This window comes from Brachyistius frenatus, unplaced genomic scaffold (assembly GCF_029030835.1).
Source record: "Brachyistius frenatus isolate BFR_SWC_R1_liver_20210118 unplaced genomic scaffold, ASM2903083v1 Contig_19, whole genome shotgun sequence".
Taxonomy (NCBI): domain Eukaryota; kingdom Metazoa; phylum Chordata; class Actinopteri; family Embiotocidae; genus Brachyistius; species Brachyistius frenatus.
This window is the reverse complement of record NW_027210618.1, coordinates 1,898,468-1,913,991: the sequence shown is the minus strand read 5'-3', so window position 1 is coordinate 1,913,991 and position 15,524 is coordinate 1,898,468. Positions and strand designations below refer to the sequence as shown.

The 15,524-nt window shown below is 39.3% G+C and overlaps 1 protein-coding gene across 3 annotated transcripts in view; it reads left to right on the top strand.

Annotated features, from left to right (window-relative positions):
* Positions 1–15,524, top strand: part of plxnb2b (plexin b2b) — a 112,576-nt gene that overhangs the window by 84,497 nt on the left and 12,555 nt on the right. For all 3 annotated transcript variants that reach the window (XM_069695279.1, XM_069695277.1, XM_069695278.1), the window contains 10 exons: positions 1,085–1,233; positions 3,667–3,778; positions 4,581–4,717; positions 5,169–5,351; positions 6,883–6,976; positions 9,570–9,767; positions 11,106–11,285; positions 12,506–12,642; positions 13,246–13,346; positions 13,692–13,921. In XM_069695279.1, the coding sequence (XP_069551380.1) occupies positions 1,085–1,233; positions 3,667–3,778; positions 4,581–4,717; positions 5,169–5,351; positions 6,883–6,976; positions 9,570–9,767; positions 11,106–11,285; positions 12,506–12,642; positions 13,246–13,346; positions 13,692–13,921 (1,521 nt within the window). The remainder of the gene's footprint in view (positions 1–1,084; positions 1,234–3,666; positions 3,779–4,580; positions 4,718–5,168; positions 5,352–6,882; positions 6,977–9,569; positions 9,768–11,105; positions 11,286–12,505; positions 12,643–13,245; positions 13,347–13,691; positions 13,922–15,524) is intronic.

The following is a 15,524-nucleotide window of genomic DNA, read 5'->3' as shown; positions in this document are numbered from 1 at the left end:
AAGACGTTACAGATAAATTGCCATGCTGTGTGTGTGTGTGTGTGTGTGTGTGTGTGTGTGTGTGTGTGTGTGTGTGTGTGTGTGTGTGTGTGTGTGTGTGTGTGTGTGTGTGTGTGTGTGTGTGTGTGTGTGTGTGTGTGTGTTGGCTTGTTCTGTTGTTTGGTTCAGACTGAAGTTTCAACAAATATCAAATGGACAGCTGTGAAAATGTCTGTAGACATTCAAGGTCCTCAGATGATGAAATCTACTGATGTTTGTTGATCCTTTGACTTTTCCTTGAGTGCCATTATGAGGTTGAGATTTTGTTTTGGGTTGGCACATAAATATCCCCCTTAAGGATAAATTCAAACAACTTGGATGGCCCCTAATTTTTCATTAGGACCATCGTAGTTTAAAATCGATGTATACTTGAACAAATACCTTCAAAACATCTACATTAAATGTTCATGTTTGATTTTAGCAGGCTAACTGTTAGCAGACGTAGATGGCGTGCATGGTTCTTTAAACATACCTGCTCAACATGATTTTTGACCATGTTGGTATGTTAATGTTAGCATTAGTGCAAAGTGCTGCTGCGTCATAAGTACAACCCCACAGAGCTGCTTGCATGGCATGGTTAGCTATTAGATTTTTTTTGTATTTTCATTTTGAGATTAATACATTAAGTTTGTTTTACATTATTTTTTTTCATGTGTTTATTTTTTATAGAATTTTTAATACATTTATAAATGATGTAAATTTTAGGGATCACAAATATGTTGTTTTTTTAGAACATCAGCCCTCATACTGTTGTCAGGTTTTTTATTATTTTTGAGTATCTTTGTGTCTTTTTGTGTCCGACTCACTAATACATCATTGGCTCTAATATGTACATGTGCACATACTATACATGCAAATGTGACTCACTGCAGTGATGTAATTCTCCATAAATATTAAACACGTTAAGTCTGCTGAATAGTTGGTTAAACAGACTGTAAATCTCTTGTATGTTCTTATTGCACAACTAATCTGCCTAAATCCATTTTAAATCCCTTCTTCCTATAAACACCCACTCCACCCCCTACACACTGTATCTCCCATTCAGATCATCCCACGTTTTGGCCCCCTGTGGGGAGGCATCTCCATCACCATCCGTGGCTCCAACCTCGGCATCCATAAAGAAGACATCAAAAGCATCACGGTGGTCGGGGAGCCCTGCATCCATCAGGAGGAAAAGTACTCTGTCTCCACGAGGTAATGCACAGGCAAAGAAACAGTACGAGCAGCAGGAGCCTGTTGGGCTTTTGGTTAAACTGTGTATGGGTGTGTTTTCTACAAAGTTTTTGTATTCTTTTGCAATCCTTATCTGTGCCCAGGAGTGCCTTCCCTTTGCTCAAGGTAACCTGGCTGTATATTTTAATTAGCTTATTAAACCACCGTATTGATCCGACAGTCTCCAGATGGAAGTTGATTTTGAGACAGAATCCTTTAAAGGCGGCGTGCTAGTGCTGAAAGAAGAGTACATGTTAAACAACAGCGTGAAAAAGACAACATTACAAGTAAAAGTCCCACATTCAAATTTCTACTGTTGTAACTGGCTGAAGCAGTGCTAATTTAAATACTTCACATACACGTGAGAAGTATGATGGTGGGATTGGGATTAATCAAGCTTTGGCGAAACTCTTGCAGCTCATGGACATCTAAAATATTTCAATATTTCTGCTTTTAATGATAGTTTAACCGTGTTTAAAATTAAACAGTGCATTGTGTTTTATTGCCTTATCAGTTGTTTCAAAGTGTAAAATCTCACTTTTTAAATGTAACTTAAGTTGTTAGACAAATGCATTGTATAAAAAACTATAACATTTCCTTGTAAAATATAGTGGAGTATAACATGGAAACACTCAAATGAAGCACAAATTCAAAAGAAAGTCTAAAAATACATTCTACAAAATTTATTTATTCTCTTTCCACCACTGGAATACATTATCTAATGTTACTCAATTACTTATACATTTCTTGTTTTTGCCTTCAGAGTTTCCTGAATTTTTTTAGATATGTTTTCACCAGTGCACTCCAGGTACACCACAGTGATTTGATGGTGTCACACACACTTCCCACAGGTTTTTGGTGATCTATTCATGCTGCAGTCTCTCCGTTCCACCTCATCCCAGTGGTGCTTTAATGGGCAGAGCACTGTGAAAAAAAAAATGGAACAAACTTTAAGTCTTGCAAATGCACTCCAGTCCCAGCTGTGTTTGAAAAGTGCTCACTTCATACAAATAGTCCATGAAAGAGAAAACAGCCACATCGTTGCCCCACAGCCACTTGCCAGAACTGTTGACACCTGGCAGGATGGAGCCACATTTATGACAAATTCTTGCTCCACCATCTGCATGATGAGGCATAAACCTGGGTTTATGAGACCAGATGGAAGTGTTTCACCCTTAAATCATCCACTTTTGGTGCTAACGTGCCTCTCTAACTGTGCTCTTGTTGTTGTTAGTTGTCCTGCGTGGTTATACTGCAGGTTTTACCTTGATTGTTTTTAGTTCTGACAGGATTTGCATTGTGTTATTTCCTTCTTCCCAGTTTGAGCTGCTAATTGTCGTGCTGTGGCCCACCTGTTAGCCTGAATGAGGCTCACTATGTTATGCTGACCTCTTTCATGAGCAACACATTTTCCTCAAGGACTGCTGCCGACTTGGACTTGTTTGGTTCATCACATGATTTCCATTAAACTCCAGACTCTGAAATGTGGGAGAAATCCCTGAGGGAAAGAAGCGGCCAATCTGGCATTAGAAATCACACTACATTCACAGCTTTTCAGTCAACATTACCATAACGTCAGCTGAGCCCATTCAGCATGTCGGCCAAAAAAAAAACATGAAACAAAACACATTTGAGTGCTGTTTTTTCACTTAATTTCATTTTATTTGATTTACTTCAGATATTTTCACTATTTTATCCAAAACAAGATACAGCACTCGTGTTGTTTAGGTTCATGAATGCTGTTACAGTTAAAAACAAACCTTGTGAAGTTGAACATTAGTTAAATAGACTGGAGCTCATTTGTGGATTAATGTTATTAATGATGTCCTGAAGGTTAGAGAAGCAGGCTTGTGACTGGAAGGCAGCCTGTTTGATCTCTGGACCTTCAGGATGATTCTGGGTGGGGAAAGTAAAAATGGGTGCCTGACCCTCCATTATTACGAACATTGAGGTGCTGTTGAGCACCGCGCCTTATCCCAGCGGCTCCAGTGGAGCTGTAAGTGGCCAGCAGGTCAGGCTGTGGTTGTACTGGGAAGCTTTCAGGTATGAATAACTTTGTGAGTGGTCACGGTGCTCCTGCAGATAAGAGCTCATAAATTAACATTAAAAAAAAAATCTGCCGAGCCAATCGATAGAAAAACTTAATTTGACTTAATTGTTAAAGTCTTTTTCCAAGTAAAAATGTCAGATGGTTTCTCAAATGAGGGCTTTGTCCCGGAGCTGTTGACTGGACAAATCAAGCAATTTGAAGACCTCGCTTGGAGTTTCTAGGATAATTTGACTGTTGTTTATTTTGAAAAAATACTCAAGCAAATGGTTAACTGAAAATGATATGAACCAATAATGACATTTTTAGTGTTTGCTGTTACCTCAAACATTTTCTCATCTGCCTTTTTTCCTTGTGTCTCTGTCCAGCGTGGTGTGTGAGATCGGCCCTGTTGACCTTAAAAAGGTACACTGGGGCCAAGTGAAAGTGGAAGTGAATGGAGGGAAGAGAGGAACCTCGTCCATGCACTTCACCTACAGGGTAAATATACAAGCACACACAACCTGTCCTGAGCCGCACTTACAATATGGAGGTCTAAAACGTTTGACTCCAAAAGCTTTCAGCTGATTTTTTTTTTTTGTTTCCTCTGAACTTTGTTGTGTTTTCCATTTTTAACTGCAGAGAAACCCTTTTCAGAACATACCAAGGGCATGTTGTTTAAGACTGTCCAAATACAACATCCTAATGTGTGGGTAAATTAAGCACCTAGATTCATATTACAGTGGTAATGCACTCTACAATAAACTAGAATGTGTATGCATTCCTCTTTTACCCGATTCTCTGCATTAGTTCCCGTTTTCTCTCTAATACTTTAACAGGCTACAGTGTAGCTATTTAACTGGCTTTTCATATCTCTGGCTCCACTAAAGCTTCCCCACAGGGGAGTGCTCCGCCTAACTGTTTGCTCAGCAAATTGAGGCAGATGTGGTGCATGTAGGAGTTTGTGTGTTTCTGATGGAGTGGGCGGATGTGGCTCAACGAATGTGAGGAGAAATGTGTGTGTTTATGACACAGTACTGTGTCTGTGTGTGTTGTTCTAGATAAATTGCCATGATATGCGTGTGTGTGTGTGTGTGTGTGTGTGTGTGTGTGTGTGTGTGTGTGTGTGTGTGTGTGTGTGTGTGTGTGTGTGTGTGTGTGTGTGTGTGTGTGTGTGTGTGTGTGTGTGTGTGTGTGTGTGTGTCTGTGAGAGAGAGCGCCTGCCTGTGGACTGGAGCTTGTGAGTGCTTGCAGGGGGAAGATAAGTATGTACTCATGCTGTATTTGCTGACCCTTTCACTAGGACCCGATCCTTGAGAGGGTGAAGCCTGCGAGAGGTCCTAAAGCAGGAGGCACCCTCATTACAATCTCTGGTCATTTTCTGGACACTGGCAGTAAGGATGATGTCCAGGTTACCATCGGCGGGGTGGACTGCACTGTGTAAGCATTTCTATTCTCAGTAATTGTCATTCACGCCAAAGACCAATTCTGTTTCAATTCAGCCTCTTCAGTTGATAAAGCTACTTGTTATTCAGAAATTGTATTCTATGCAAATTCTACAGTATGCACACTTTGAAGCCCATAAATTGATTTTTTTTTTTTACATTCCTGAAGCAAAAATGGAATTGACCTTAACTTCGATGTCATAAGCAGGAAGGATTTTTCTCTTACAATTTGCCATTACTGTTATGACCGCAAGTGTTCTGTCAAAACCAGTCCACGGTGACATTTTAGGCACAGGTAACAGAAAAATAACGAGCAAGAGGAAGCAGCAAAGCCGGGAATTAACAAGCTGTCAGGCTGCTGCCATGTCGACTTCCTCTGCACGGTAACCTTGTGCGACCCCCCCCTCTCCTTCAGCCTGTGCTGAGCTACGTCCTTGTCTTGACAGGGAGCACTTTGGAACAGAGATCACCTGCAGGACAGGAGAATACCGAGCAGATAAGGTGCCCTCCGACCTTCTCACCGTCACAATGAAGTATGGAAAGAGTACCACAAAAACCATCCCAATTGCCTTCCAGTTCTTGGAAAACCCCACTTTGCTGGATCACCGCCCCAAAGGAAGCTTTGTCTGGTCAGTATTTTTGCAGCCTTCATTTTACTCAGAACTATTATGTAGCACTGGATGAAATTTCAGGGAAAATTGTGTATTATTCCACCTGTTTTTTTTTTTTTTTTATCCATTCTGACTGTTAATCATGAAGATTTTTTACTTATCACTTCTGTTGAAGAGATGTGTGCAGTTTGCTGAGGGGATTTCCAGGAAACTACTTTCTCTCATTTTGACTTGAAGACAAGTTTTTGAAATGTTAGTTTGAAGTTTTTTGCCACGATAGCAGCGGACTGAAATATCTACCCATTGGATTGCTGTGAAATTTTGCACAAGAATTCACAGTCTCCAAAAGATAAAACCCACTGATTTACTAAGCCCATGACTTTTTCTAGCACCACCACGAGTCATTAGTATGATGTCTCAACAACTCTTGGATAGATTGTCATAAATCACCCGGTGCTCCTACAGCTGGTGTAGCAGCACCAAGCGCATTGCAAGTGATAGTTTCAGACCATCATTGTCACATCCAACACTGTCCATGCATATGGACTCATGACAATTAGGTTCAAGTGGTGAATATTATCCACATTATCTGATAAACATCAGCATGTTAAAATAGTGACATAACTCAAAGCAATGTTGCCCTCATTAACATTGTTCCTGCCAGAGTCCACGTTTCCCAAATCTCTGTGTTGAAAATGTCATTCTGATGACTATCGTAATGTACAAAAATAAGAGAATAACAGACTGACTTCCCCTTTGAGTACCTCTCACTGGGCTTTCGTGTTTGAAGTAGAGGAACACGCAAAAAAAGAAGGAGCTACGAAGTTGAAATTGATGGCAAGGTCAAATAGAGCAGCAGCGTATGTCGAAAGAGACCTGCCTTGTTCTCTCGCCAGCTAATTCTATCTGTCTGAAACCTTGGTGAAGGTTGTTAATGTCAAGAACCTTTTTGTTTTTTAAAAGTGTGATTTGTCCTCCAAGAGTTGCTGAGCATGCCTGTGCGCGTTTGTGTGTGTGTGTGTGTGTGTGTGTGTGTGTGTGTGTGTGTGTGTGTGTGTGTGTGTGTGTGTGTGTGTGTGTGTGTGTGTGTGTGTGTGTGTGCAGAATAATTTCCACACTAACTTCTGATTAGCTAAAATTGGCTGAACAATTACTAGTATTTGTACTAGTTGTAACAAACTCCGTGATAATAGCTAAAAATGGATGCATTTGATGGTTACCTTGCTTTTTGTGCACAATAGAAAGCTCTATGACGAACGTGACGGTACACGGACTGCAACAACAGACTAATTTGTTTTCATCTCCAGTGAAAATTACCTCAAGTGCAATTTAAGAACTGTGTTCCTGTAACTCTCCCGTCTGTTCTCATCTTTGTGTGACTAGGAATACATATGCCTAATATACTGTATGTGATTTTGGTGTGTATACATGTGTGTGTGTGTGTGTGTGTGTGTGTGTGTGTGTGTGTGTGTGTGTGTGTGTGTGTGTGTGTGTGTGTGTGTGTGTGTGTGTGTGTGTGTGTGTGTGTGTGTGTGTGTTTGGGTTTTAGTGGAGGAAGGAACATTGTGGTGACTGGCTCCGGTTTTGACCTAATCCAGACGGCTGTCATGAGGGTCCGGGGAGACAACATATCAGCTTTCGAGGTTCCTATTCATTTTATTTATCAGCATCTTCCTCTCTGTCAAAACATTGATCTGCCTCTAACAGCCATCGTTTGGCTCAGTCTTTCTTCTGTCACTTTCCTACCGTTCCTTGTCTCCATCTGTTTCTCCTCTCACGGTAGGAGCACTGTTCGATTTCCCCACATCTCCCGAGCCCACGACTACCACTGTGATTCATTCAAACTCTGTGAAGCCTTGAAGCTGTATCAGCGACCACACGCATAGATATCTCTACTTCCTCTTTGCGTCCACTGATCAGTGAAATTCCATGAACCACTAATACTTCATCTCCCTTCTTATAGCATAAATCCGTAAAACCTGTAGGATTGCAGATAGCAGCACCATTGTTTCACCCTGACCAAAATCTAACTATGTTCCTCGTCCAGCTTAATCAGGTGGGATTGCCTCTGGCAAGGAGCTTGAAGGAGTTGCCCACAAGCATGCTGGCGCCTGCCCTAGAGTGTACTGAGCAGTGTTAAGCAGTAGTAATTTTGTTCATTTCATTTAAAGGCCTAAATTTAATACCAGCATTAAGGTTGCAGAAGATTATGTGTCTGTGCCACTCTTCACTACTTTAGTCCCAGCCAAGTCCCTGGGCCCTGCTACCCAGGGACGGCAAAGATTTGAAAATACTTGTGGCTGCCACAAGCTAGCAGCGGATATAAAGTGTTATCTCAAAGGCCTTGGCTGGTCAGCTTCATAAGCTTCTCTTGGTTTAAGTCCATCCACTGAACTAGACTCAAATATTTGGACTCATTATGGCTGCTGGCATGTGGCAAAAACATGTTGTAGGTCAGGTTAGCGGCTCAAAGAAGTGATTTTCTTTTCTTTTTTTTCTTCTTCTTTTTCAGCTATAAAGACCCTTCAGTACTTGTTTGTAATTTCTAGTTAAGACTTCTGGAGTCAATGTGCCAGCTGTTTGTAGTATGAACGTAGGTGTTTGCTTAGAGATTTATACAATGCTAAAATGGAATTAGTTGCACCATAATATGACCAAACTGCTCCTGAATGAGAATAGTTGTTACTAAATGTTTACACGTGTAACTGTTGCATAGCTAACAAAACTAGCTTGTTGATTTATGACTCATTTTAGGGTATTAGATGTAACATGGACTATGGTCAACATATCTTAACCTTTTAAATTATGGTACACAAAAATCACGTGCAGTGAATCCTCATGGCTTTAAAGATGTTTCTCAGTGACTAATTTATATTTTTCTAAAGTCTTCAGACATTCATGGTTCCCAGAGGATGAATCCTTATGACTTATCCTATAAAAACACTGCGAGGTTCAGAGTTGTGGTCTTTCCAACCAACACCATCCTCTTGTCCAAATTCAAAATTGTCCAACACTCACTAAACTAATAAAAAAATATCATTAACCTCTGCTTTACTGTTTATTTCTAATTGGAAAATTGCATACTAACATGCTAAATTAAGATGGTGGTCATGGTGGCTTGGCTGTTCCTCAAGTTTTGATGGTGTATCTTATGATTGTATGATTCTTTTATATTTTCATTATTAGTTGGAGACCAGTACTCATGGGACTAAAAAAAAAAAGTGAAGGACTTCACTCACAAACTGAAAAGTGAATGTAGTGTCTTGTACGTGAGCCATGTTGACAGGGCACATCAGTGTTATTACTTAAATCCCACTCATTCCACTTGTTAAAATAATTTACTGTAGAAGTCACAGTACAACTGCTTCAAGCTGACGTTAGTGTTATGATATGGCTGATGTGACATCACATCAACCTACATGGCATGACATTTTTAAGTCATTGTAATGTGATGTCTATATGTAGTAGCTGTTGTCTGTAATAGCATAAAATTAAGTGACAACTTTTGGGACTTGAGCCAGTTGGAGTGTATTTGTTGGCTCCTCCAACAAAGCTCTTGCATACCACCAGGTTGAGAATCACTGAACTACAGTATTCCTACACAAAATTATTTTGTGGTCAGGAAAGAAAGTTCAGACATAGAGCTACTTTAGGTTCATTGTTTAGATGAGTATAATTGGACAAATTTACTATCAAGCTAATTCTAACATCAAACCAGCCCACAGAATTTGTAGTAGGTGAAGCATTACTCGATGCAGCCTGTGCTTTTTTTTTTTTTTTTAGCTACGACCTGTTGAAAAACTTCAACTGTGTAGGACTGCTGGGTTTAGCTGTCACACACACAGTCAGCCCTTTATCCAAACAATCACAGAGTGACTCGGTGTGAGTTGTGATTCATCAGTGGCTGCTATTCTGCAGTGGCAGATTGGGATTTTAATAGAATGATTGAAAACAGACACATAATTTTACCTTCCCCTTTTCATCAAATCAGGCATTTCCCCCACCACACAACAAAAACATTAATTCTATGCCTCTTTCAAAAAGAATAAAACCCTCAACGCCCACTGTGAGCATTTTTATCTCTAATCCTGCCTTTTATTTTCTATGAATGCTGGTGTTATATTTGCCTTCATGTCTTGTCTTGCTTATTTGCATGTTAAATGGCACTATATAGTTTTTGTATTTTTGTATTTACATTTTTTTATGACATTTTACTGTCCCTCTGATAATACTCAGGAGGCCCATGAGAAGAACGACACAGTCATCCAGTTTCACTCTCCGACAGTAAACAGCTTCCTGAACCAGCCCTTTAAAGCGTACCTCCAGCTGGACAACTGGGAGAAGGAGCTCAAGCCCTTCGACTATCACCCTGACCCCAACTTTAACGAGCTGACCAAGAAGGTCATCACTGAGACCAGCATCATCATTGTCACTGTGAGTGCAGACCACACAGGTTGCTCTAATGCTGCAGTTATAGGATACAGCACAGTGTTTCTGAGAAGTCAGCCTCTTCTGTGTGTAAGAATTAAGACGAATGGTGTTATGAGCTCATCTGAGAATAAAAATTTCGAAGGCCCTGAATTGCAGTTACTGCACACATTTTAAGTCATTAGCTGCTTACATAATGGTTAAGTATAATTGCATATACAAAAATAATGCAAATTGCAGTGCATTTATCTTTTTAGCTCAGTGGTGAAAAGTATAAAATGTACAATAGCAGTTGCAATTTGTAAACATGTATTTGTTTTTTTAAGCATATGAACAGATAAAAGATAAAAGTCGAAGAATAGGACAGCAGGAAAAGACACATATCTCTGGCACACAAGATGATGCCTTTTGGTTAATTACCTTTTTACAAAACTATTCAAATACACTTATCTGTAAAAACAAAACATCTTCTGGGCAGAGGCTCCAACTAAGTGCAGCTTTGGTTGTAGTTGTCTTAAGCCAAAATGGTTGGGAACCCTGCTCTAAAGTTTTTATGCAAACACACATTATTATTTTAGTGTTGCTGAGTAGATTAAGTGTCTTAATGATAATTTAGCTGGTTTGAAAAGAGGTTTGGCTTGTTATGTTTCCCCAAAATTTTAAATGAGTAAGTTAAATCCAAAAACATACACACAATAACTACTGAGTAGCCTGAGATAAAAAAAAAAAAAAACAACAACAAAAAAAAAAACTTGAGTGTGAAAAATAACTGAAATGAGGAATTTTCTGTCTTTATTAAATTCAGCTGTAGAGTTTCTTCCAACTTCTTTGTTAGTTTTAGGGTCCATAGTAATGCTGTTTATGTTTCTGTGGGTAAACACACTCAAGTTAATTATTTATTATGTAAATTAGTGGGGGAAGGCATCTGCAAAAGGTCTTTTCAATGTCTCGGATGCTGGTTTACTTAAGCTGATTCACCTTTCTCATATCCCAGCCTGCATTAGAGTAATTGAAAGCATAACTGTAGATACAGAAGTATGCTGTAAAGTCTCAAAAGTATATACGGCTATGCCAGGACTGTAGGATTGACTGGAGCGGTGCCCAAAGTGTCTCAAGTTTAGAAATGTATGTACGACGACTATAATCTTAATCTTTTTAATTACTTGTGGCCCCTACTGGAACTGTGAAGAGCTGTTATACACTTTCCAACCATCACTAATGAAAATGCTTTTAATAATGTTTTCAGTGCTCATCATCTGATGCGTCTAATTGATGATAATTAATTTCTCTCCCATGTTGTTCAATCACGATTCTCTGAGCATTACGGTCGTTCTTCCCCTGCAGGGTCGGGGATTCTCCAAAGCAATGTCGGCTAAAGAGGCTCAAGCGTTTGTGGGCGATGTTCAGTGTCTCGTCAACACACTTCAGGATGACAAGCTGTTCCTGGACCCACCTTCCACCCCTCCCCGCACTCGCTCCAGACGGCACCGGCGAGACACCCGCCCCGAGCTGGTGGATCTAATGGTCAGACCAACAAAGACACACAGATGGTACACACTGGTAGAGGACAATATAGTAACATCATAATTAATTATGATAAAATAAATTACAAAAATATCATAAGGTATGATATAATTAGATAGTTATTACTTATGCATTAATGTACCAGCAGTATTTTACTGTTCTAGCTTTAGTCTGAGCTAATTTGTAACTATTTTATAAAGATCAGCAACTTATTTTTATTATGGATAAATCAGCTAATTATTTTTTGTATTGTTTGGATCATAATGCATAAGTATATACAGAGATAAAGTGACACCGTCACATTCATTATTGTGTACAAACAATATTTCAACCCTGAAATTATTAATTTTTTTTTAAATTGAATCCTTACATTTGTGAAGCTCCAGCAATGAAAAATGGTTTAAATGGTTATCAAAGTACCATTTCAGCTGTATTTGTATTAACTGTTGGGTAAATTGGTCTGTCACAGAGATTCATATTCATGTAAATAGTAAAGTAACTAGTAACTAAATGTATGAGAGGAATGTAGTGGAGTAAAAAAGTATTTACCTCTAAATATCCAGTAAAATACAAGTAGAAGTAGCATGAAAAGAAAATGATCAAAGTAGAAGTACCTCAAATGTGTACTTAAGCTCCACCACTGCAGAGCCATACAAGGACTTGCAAATGAGCGCATTGATGCATCATAAATCTTTACTTTTACCTCTCCAGGCATGTCCTCTCTACATCATGAGACCCTGTTTTTTTTAACCGGTTGAACAGTTTTCATGTAGCTACAGGCCCTTATAATTGCATTTAATTATAGCCGAGCTACAGTTGTGATGAATACTGTAACTGCTCCTTTGGGTAATTTCTATAAGTGAGCTATTGTTTCATTTCTGCTGCATGAAGAAGCAGCACCGTTGGACCATCAATACATAGAAGATACCTACTTATAAAAAGCTGGATTATAAAGTGTCAGACTCGGTACACTGATGCATTTGTTCAGTTATGTGCAAGTTTTGACCAACTTGAACATAAGCCCAGCACATGAAAAATAGTAAAAGGTCCTGCAGCTACTTAAGTTGAACTGTGGGCAATTATTCAGATTCAGATTCCGCCCCCATTTCCTCTCCTACAGTGTCCAATCTTTACCACTGACACCTACCTAAATTAATCTCTGGCTAAAATGTGCAGAGATTGTGCGGATAATAAGATCTCCCCGCCGTGTTTATTCACAGATCAAGTTTGGGAAAGGAGAGTGGGTGGTCGGCTCGGTGCAGTACGAGAAGAAGAATGATTTGTCGCTCTACATCATCATCCCTGCTGTCATTGTGCCCATGCTGCTCATCATCACTATCTCCATCTACTGCTACAGGTGAATTAACATATTTCAGGTTCATGGACGATAATAAATAAATAATCTAGCTCCTCCTGATTGCGTTGTGTAGAGAGGAGAAGCTGCTTAAACCGGTTTGATCTAAAATTTTATCTTTTAAAACACCTCTAATAATATATTATTTCTTCTCAATGATAAGTTTATGCTATTTTTATTAAGTTGTATAAGTGTAATATTGTATGGATAGTTTATATATATTATATTTAACTTTGCTTTTATTAAAAAAAAATTTTTGCTGGTGTCTCTCCTGGAGGTTTTCCTTAAATGGTTATTTGGTTGTCACTATATCATATGTTGTTACCAGGAATGCACTACTCAAACTTTTCAGCTGAATATTCATAAAACACCTAGATCCGACTCAGCACACCCACAGGGCAGAAGTAACACAGCGCTAATAGGATATTTTTGTCTGAGCAAACACTTTATATGTTATGAGCCACTTGGGAAAATGATGCTCCCTCACCCTTGAGCATTCCGTTTTTGAACAAAAATCGCACCTTTGAAATGAATTTAATAAGTTAAATAGTTTCTTTTTCACCCTGTTTTCATGAACCCTGTGTTGTGTTTGTGGTGTCTGTTCAGGAGAAAGAGTCAACAAGCAGAGAGGGAGTACGAGAAGGTGAAACACCAGCTGGAGAATCTGGAGGAGAGCGTGCGAGACCGCTGCAAGAAGGAATTCACAGGTACCATCAGGGCAGCTGTGCAAAGGCTCAATTATGCCTCTAATGCTCCTCAAAGGATCCATGTTTCTAATAAGCCATAAAGTAATGAAGTGCTTCATAGCTCTGATTATATACATATTTTCTGATGTATTTTACTGCAGTGAATTCAACATTTTCTCCTGCTTGACGTCATGTTGTCAGCATAATAAGGGGCAAAACAGACAAAACAATCTGCTGCAATTATTTTCCTGGCAACGTCTCTTGCAACATCATGATTGAGACAGATGAGCTGGACACAAATGACAAGTCGCTTATTGAAAAGAAACAAGATAGTATTTTGTTTATTTTGTTGTTTCTGTCTTGCAGACTTGATGATCGAGATGGAGGACCATACCAACGACCTGAGTGAGGGACGAATCCCCTTCCTGGACTACAAGACCTACACAGACCGCGTCTTCTTCCTGCCTTCTAAGGACGGTGCCAATGATGTGATGATCACAGGGAAGCTCGACATCCCCGAGGCTCGAAGGGCCACAGTGACTCAGGCACTCAACCAGTTCTCCAACCTCCTGAACTCCAAGACATTCCTCATTAATGTAATTATACTACACACGTGTCATTAAATGTTCAGCTGTGGTCTTAGACTGATATTATCTGCATACACAGAGTTTACAACAGTGTTGTAGAAGTGTGCAACATTAACGCTTCACAAACTGACTGCTGCGGGATAATTCTACAGCAGATTTTCTGAATTTTCCTTTTTAGCCAGGTGGCATCAGGACTCTTTCAGTGTCACATTTTGGTCCAGATTGAAATTTCACAGCGACTATTAAATGGATTGTCTCAGACGTTTATATGTTTCATTCTCTGACTTTTCCTCTAATATCACCATCATTTCAGTGAAATATTGACAACTGTTGGATGGATTACCGTAAACTTTGGTGGATATTACTTTGCCCCACAGGAGACTTTTAAAAAATGTTGGTACATCCATCTCGTCAAGCTTTACGATTTTGCTAATTTGGACCCGTCTGCCTTTAAGTGCGACAACAGTGAGAAGCAACTGTTTGTTTGAAAACTGGCAGACAGATGGTAAACCCAATCACCTGCTATGTACAGTATTTCTGAAAGTGCCGTCCCTTTTCCAGCAGTTTTGGACAACTTCTCACATAGTTCTGTGTAACAAATCATCTGATGGATCATGTTGGTTTATGACCCAACATTTGCAAAATCGTTGACATTTCCATCAGCTTCAGCTGTACTTTGTGTTTTGTGATAATTAGCATATGTAACATCAGCGTTAGCATGTTGGATGACATTAACATTTAGCTCAAACATTGCTGTGCCAGTGCAGCTTCACACCTAGTATGGCTGAACATGAGTCTGAATTTAGACATATATACATATATATACACCTGTTTTAATATTTTATATTGAATGCAGTATACTATAAATATACTTGATGTTGAAGGCTAACAATATATTTCTGCTTTTATTCATATATTTTGTATTTTTAATAAACCCGTCTCAGCTTATTGAATTTGCAGTGCAGTGTAAAACCTGTTGTCTCTGAACATAAGCAGTGAAGTCTCCCTGATTTAGAGCTGTTCAGAAATCAAACATGCATTTGTGGAGTTGTTTCTGAGTGAGCTAAACTGGCCTTGTGCATTGGAATGAAAGGAATGTATCGCTGAATGCAGCAATATGTCTCTTTTGTGTGTTTTGGGATGACAGTAGCGTTTATGGCACAGAGGTATGAGCTGGCTGTAGCTATCTGCACAGGCAATCCTCATAAAATGCAGCAGGATAAATTCATTGTTTTGTTTTCTGACAATAGATGGCAATAAAATAGTAAGATCAAGCCAGCATTACTCTTAGCTGCTTAGGTAGTAAACCTTTATGTGTGTAATACTGTATTTGTATTTGTGAATAATCCCCAAATGTGGATTTATCCCCCACGACATTGAAGGTGCTCGCTCCCCGAGATCTTTGTAAGCTTTCAAAATAGGCCTCATTCATAGTCAACATACTGTCAGGATCTATTTCAAATTCAGGGTGCCGTCCTTTGAATTGAGGACTCTGTCATTTTTTTTTTAGTTTGCGGAGTACAGTATTAGAAGTGAGAAGCAGAAGACATGGCAGAGCGAGATGTGTGAAGATTCTTATTAATCCAATATTGCTGGAACAGAAACAGCCTTT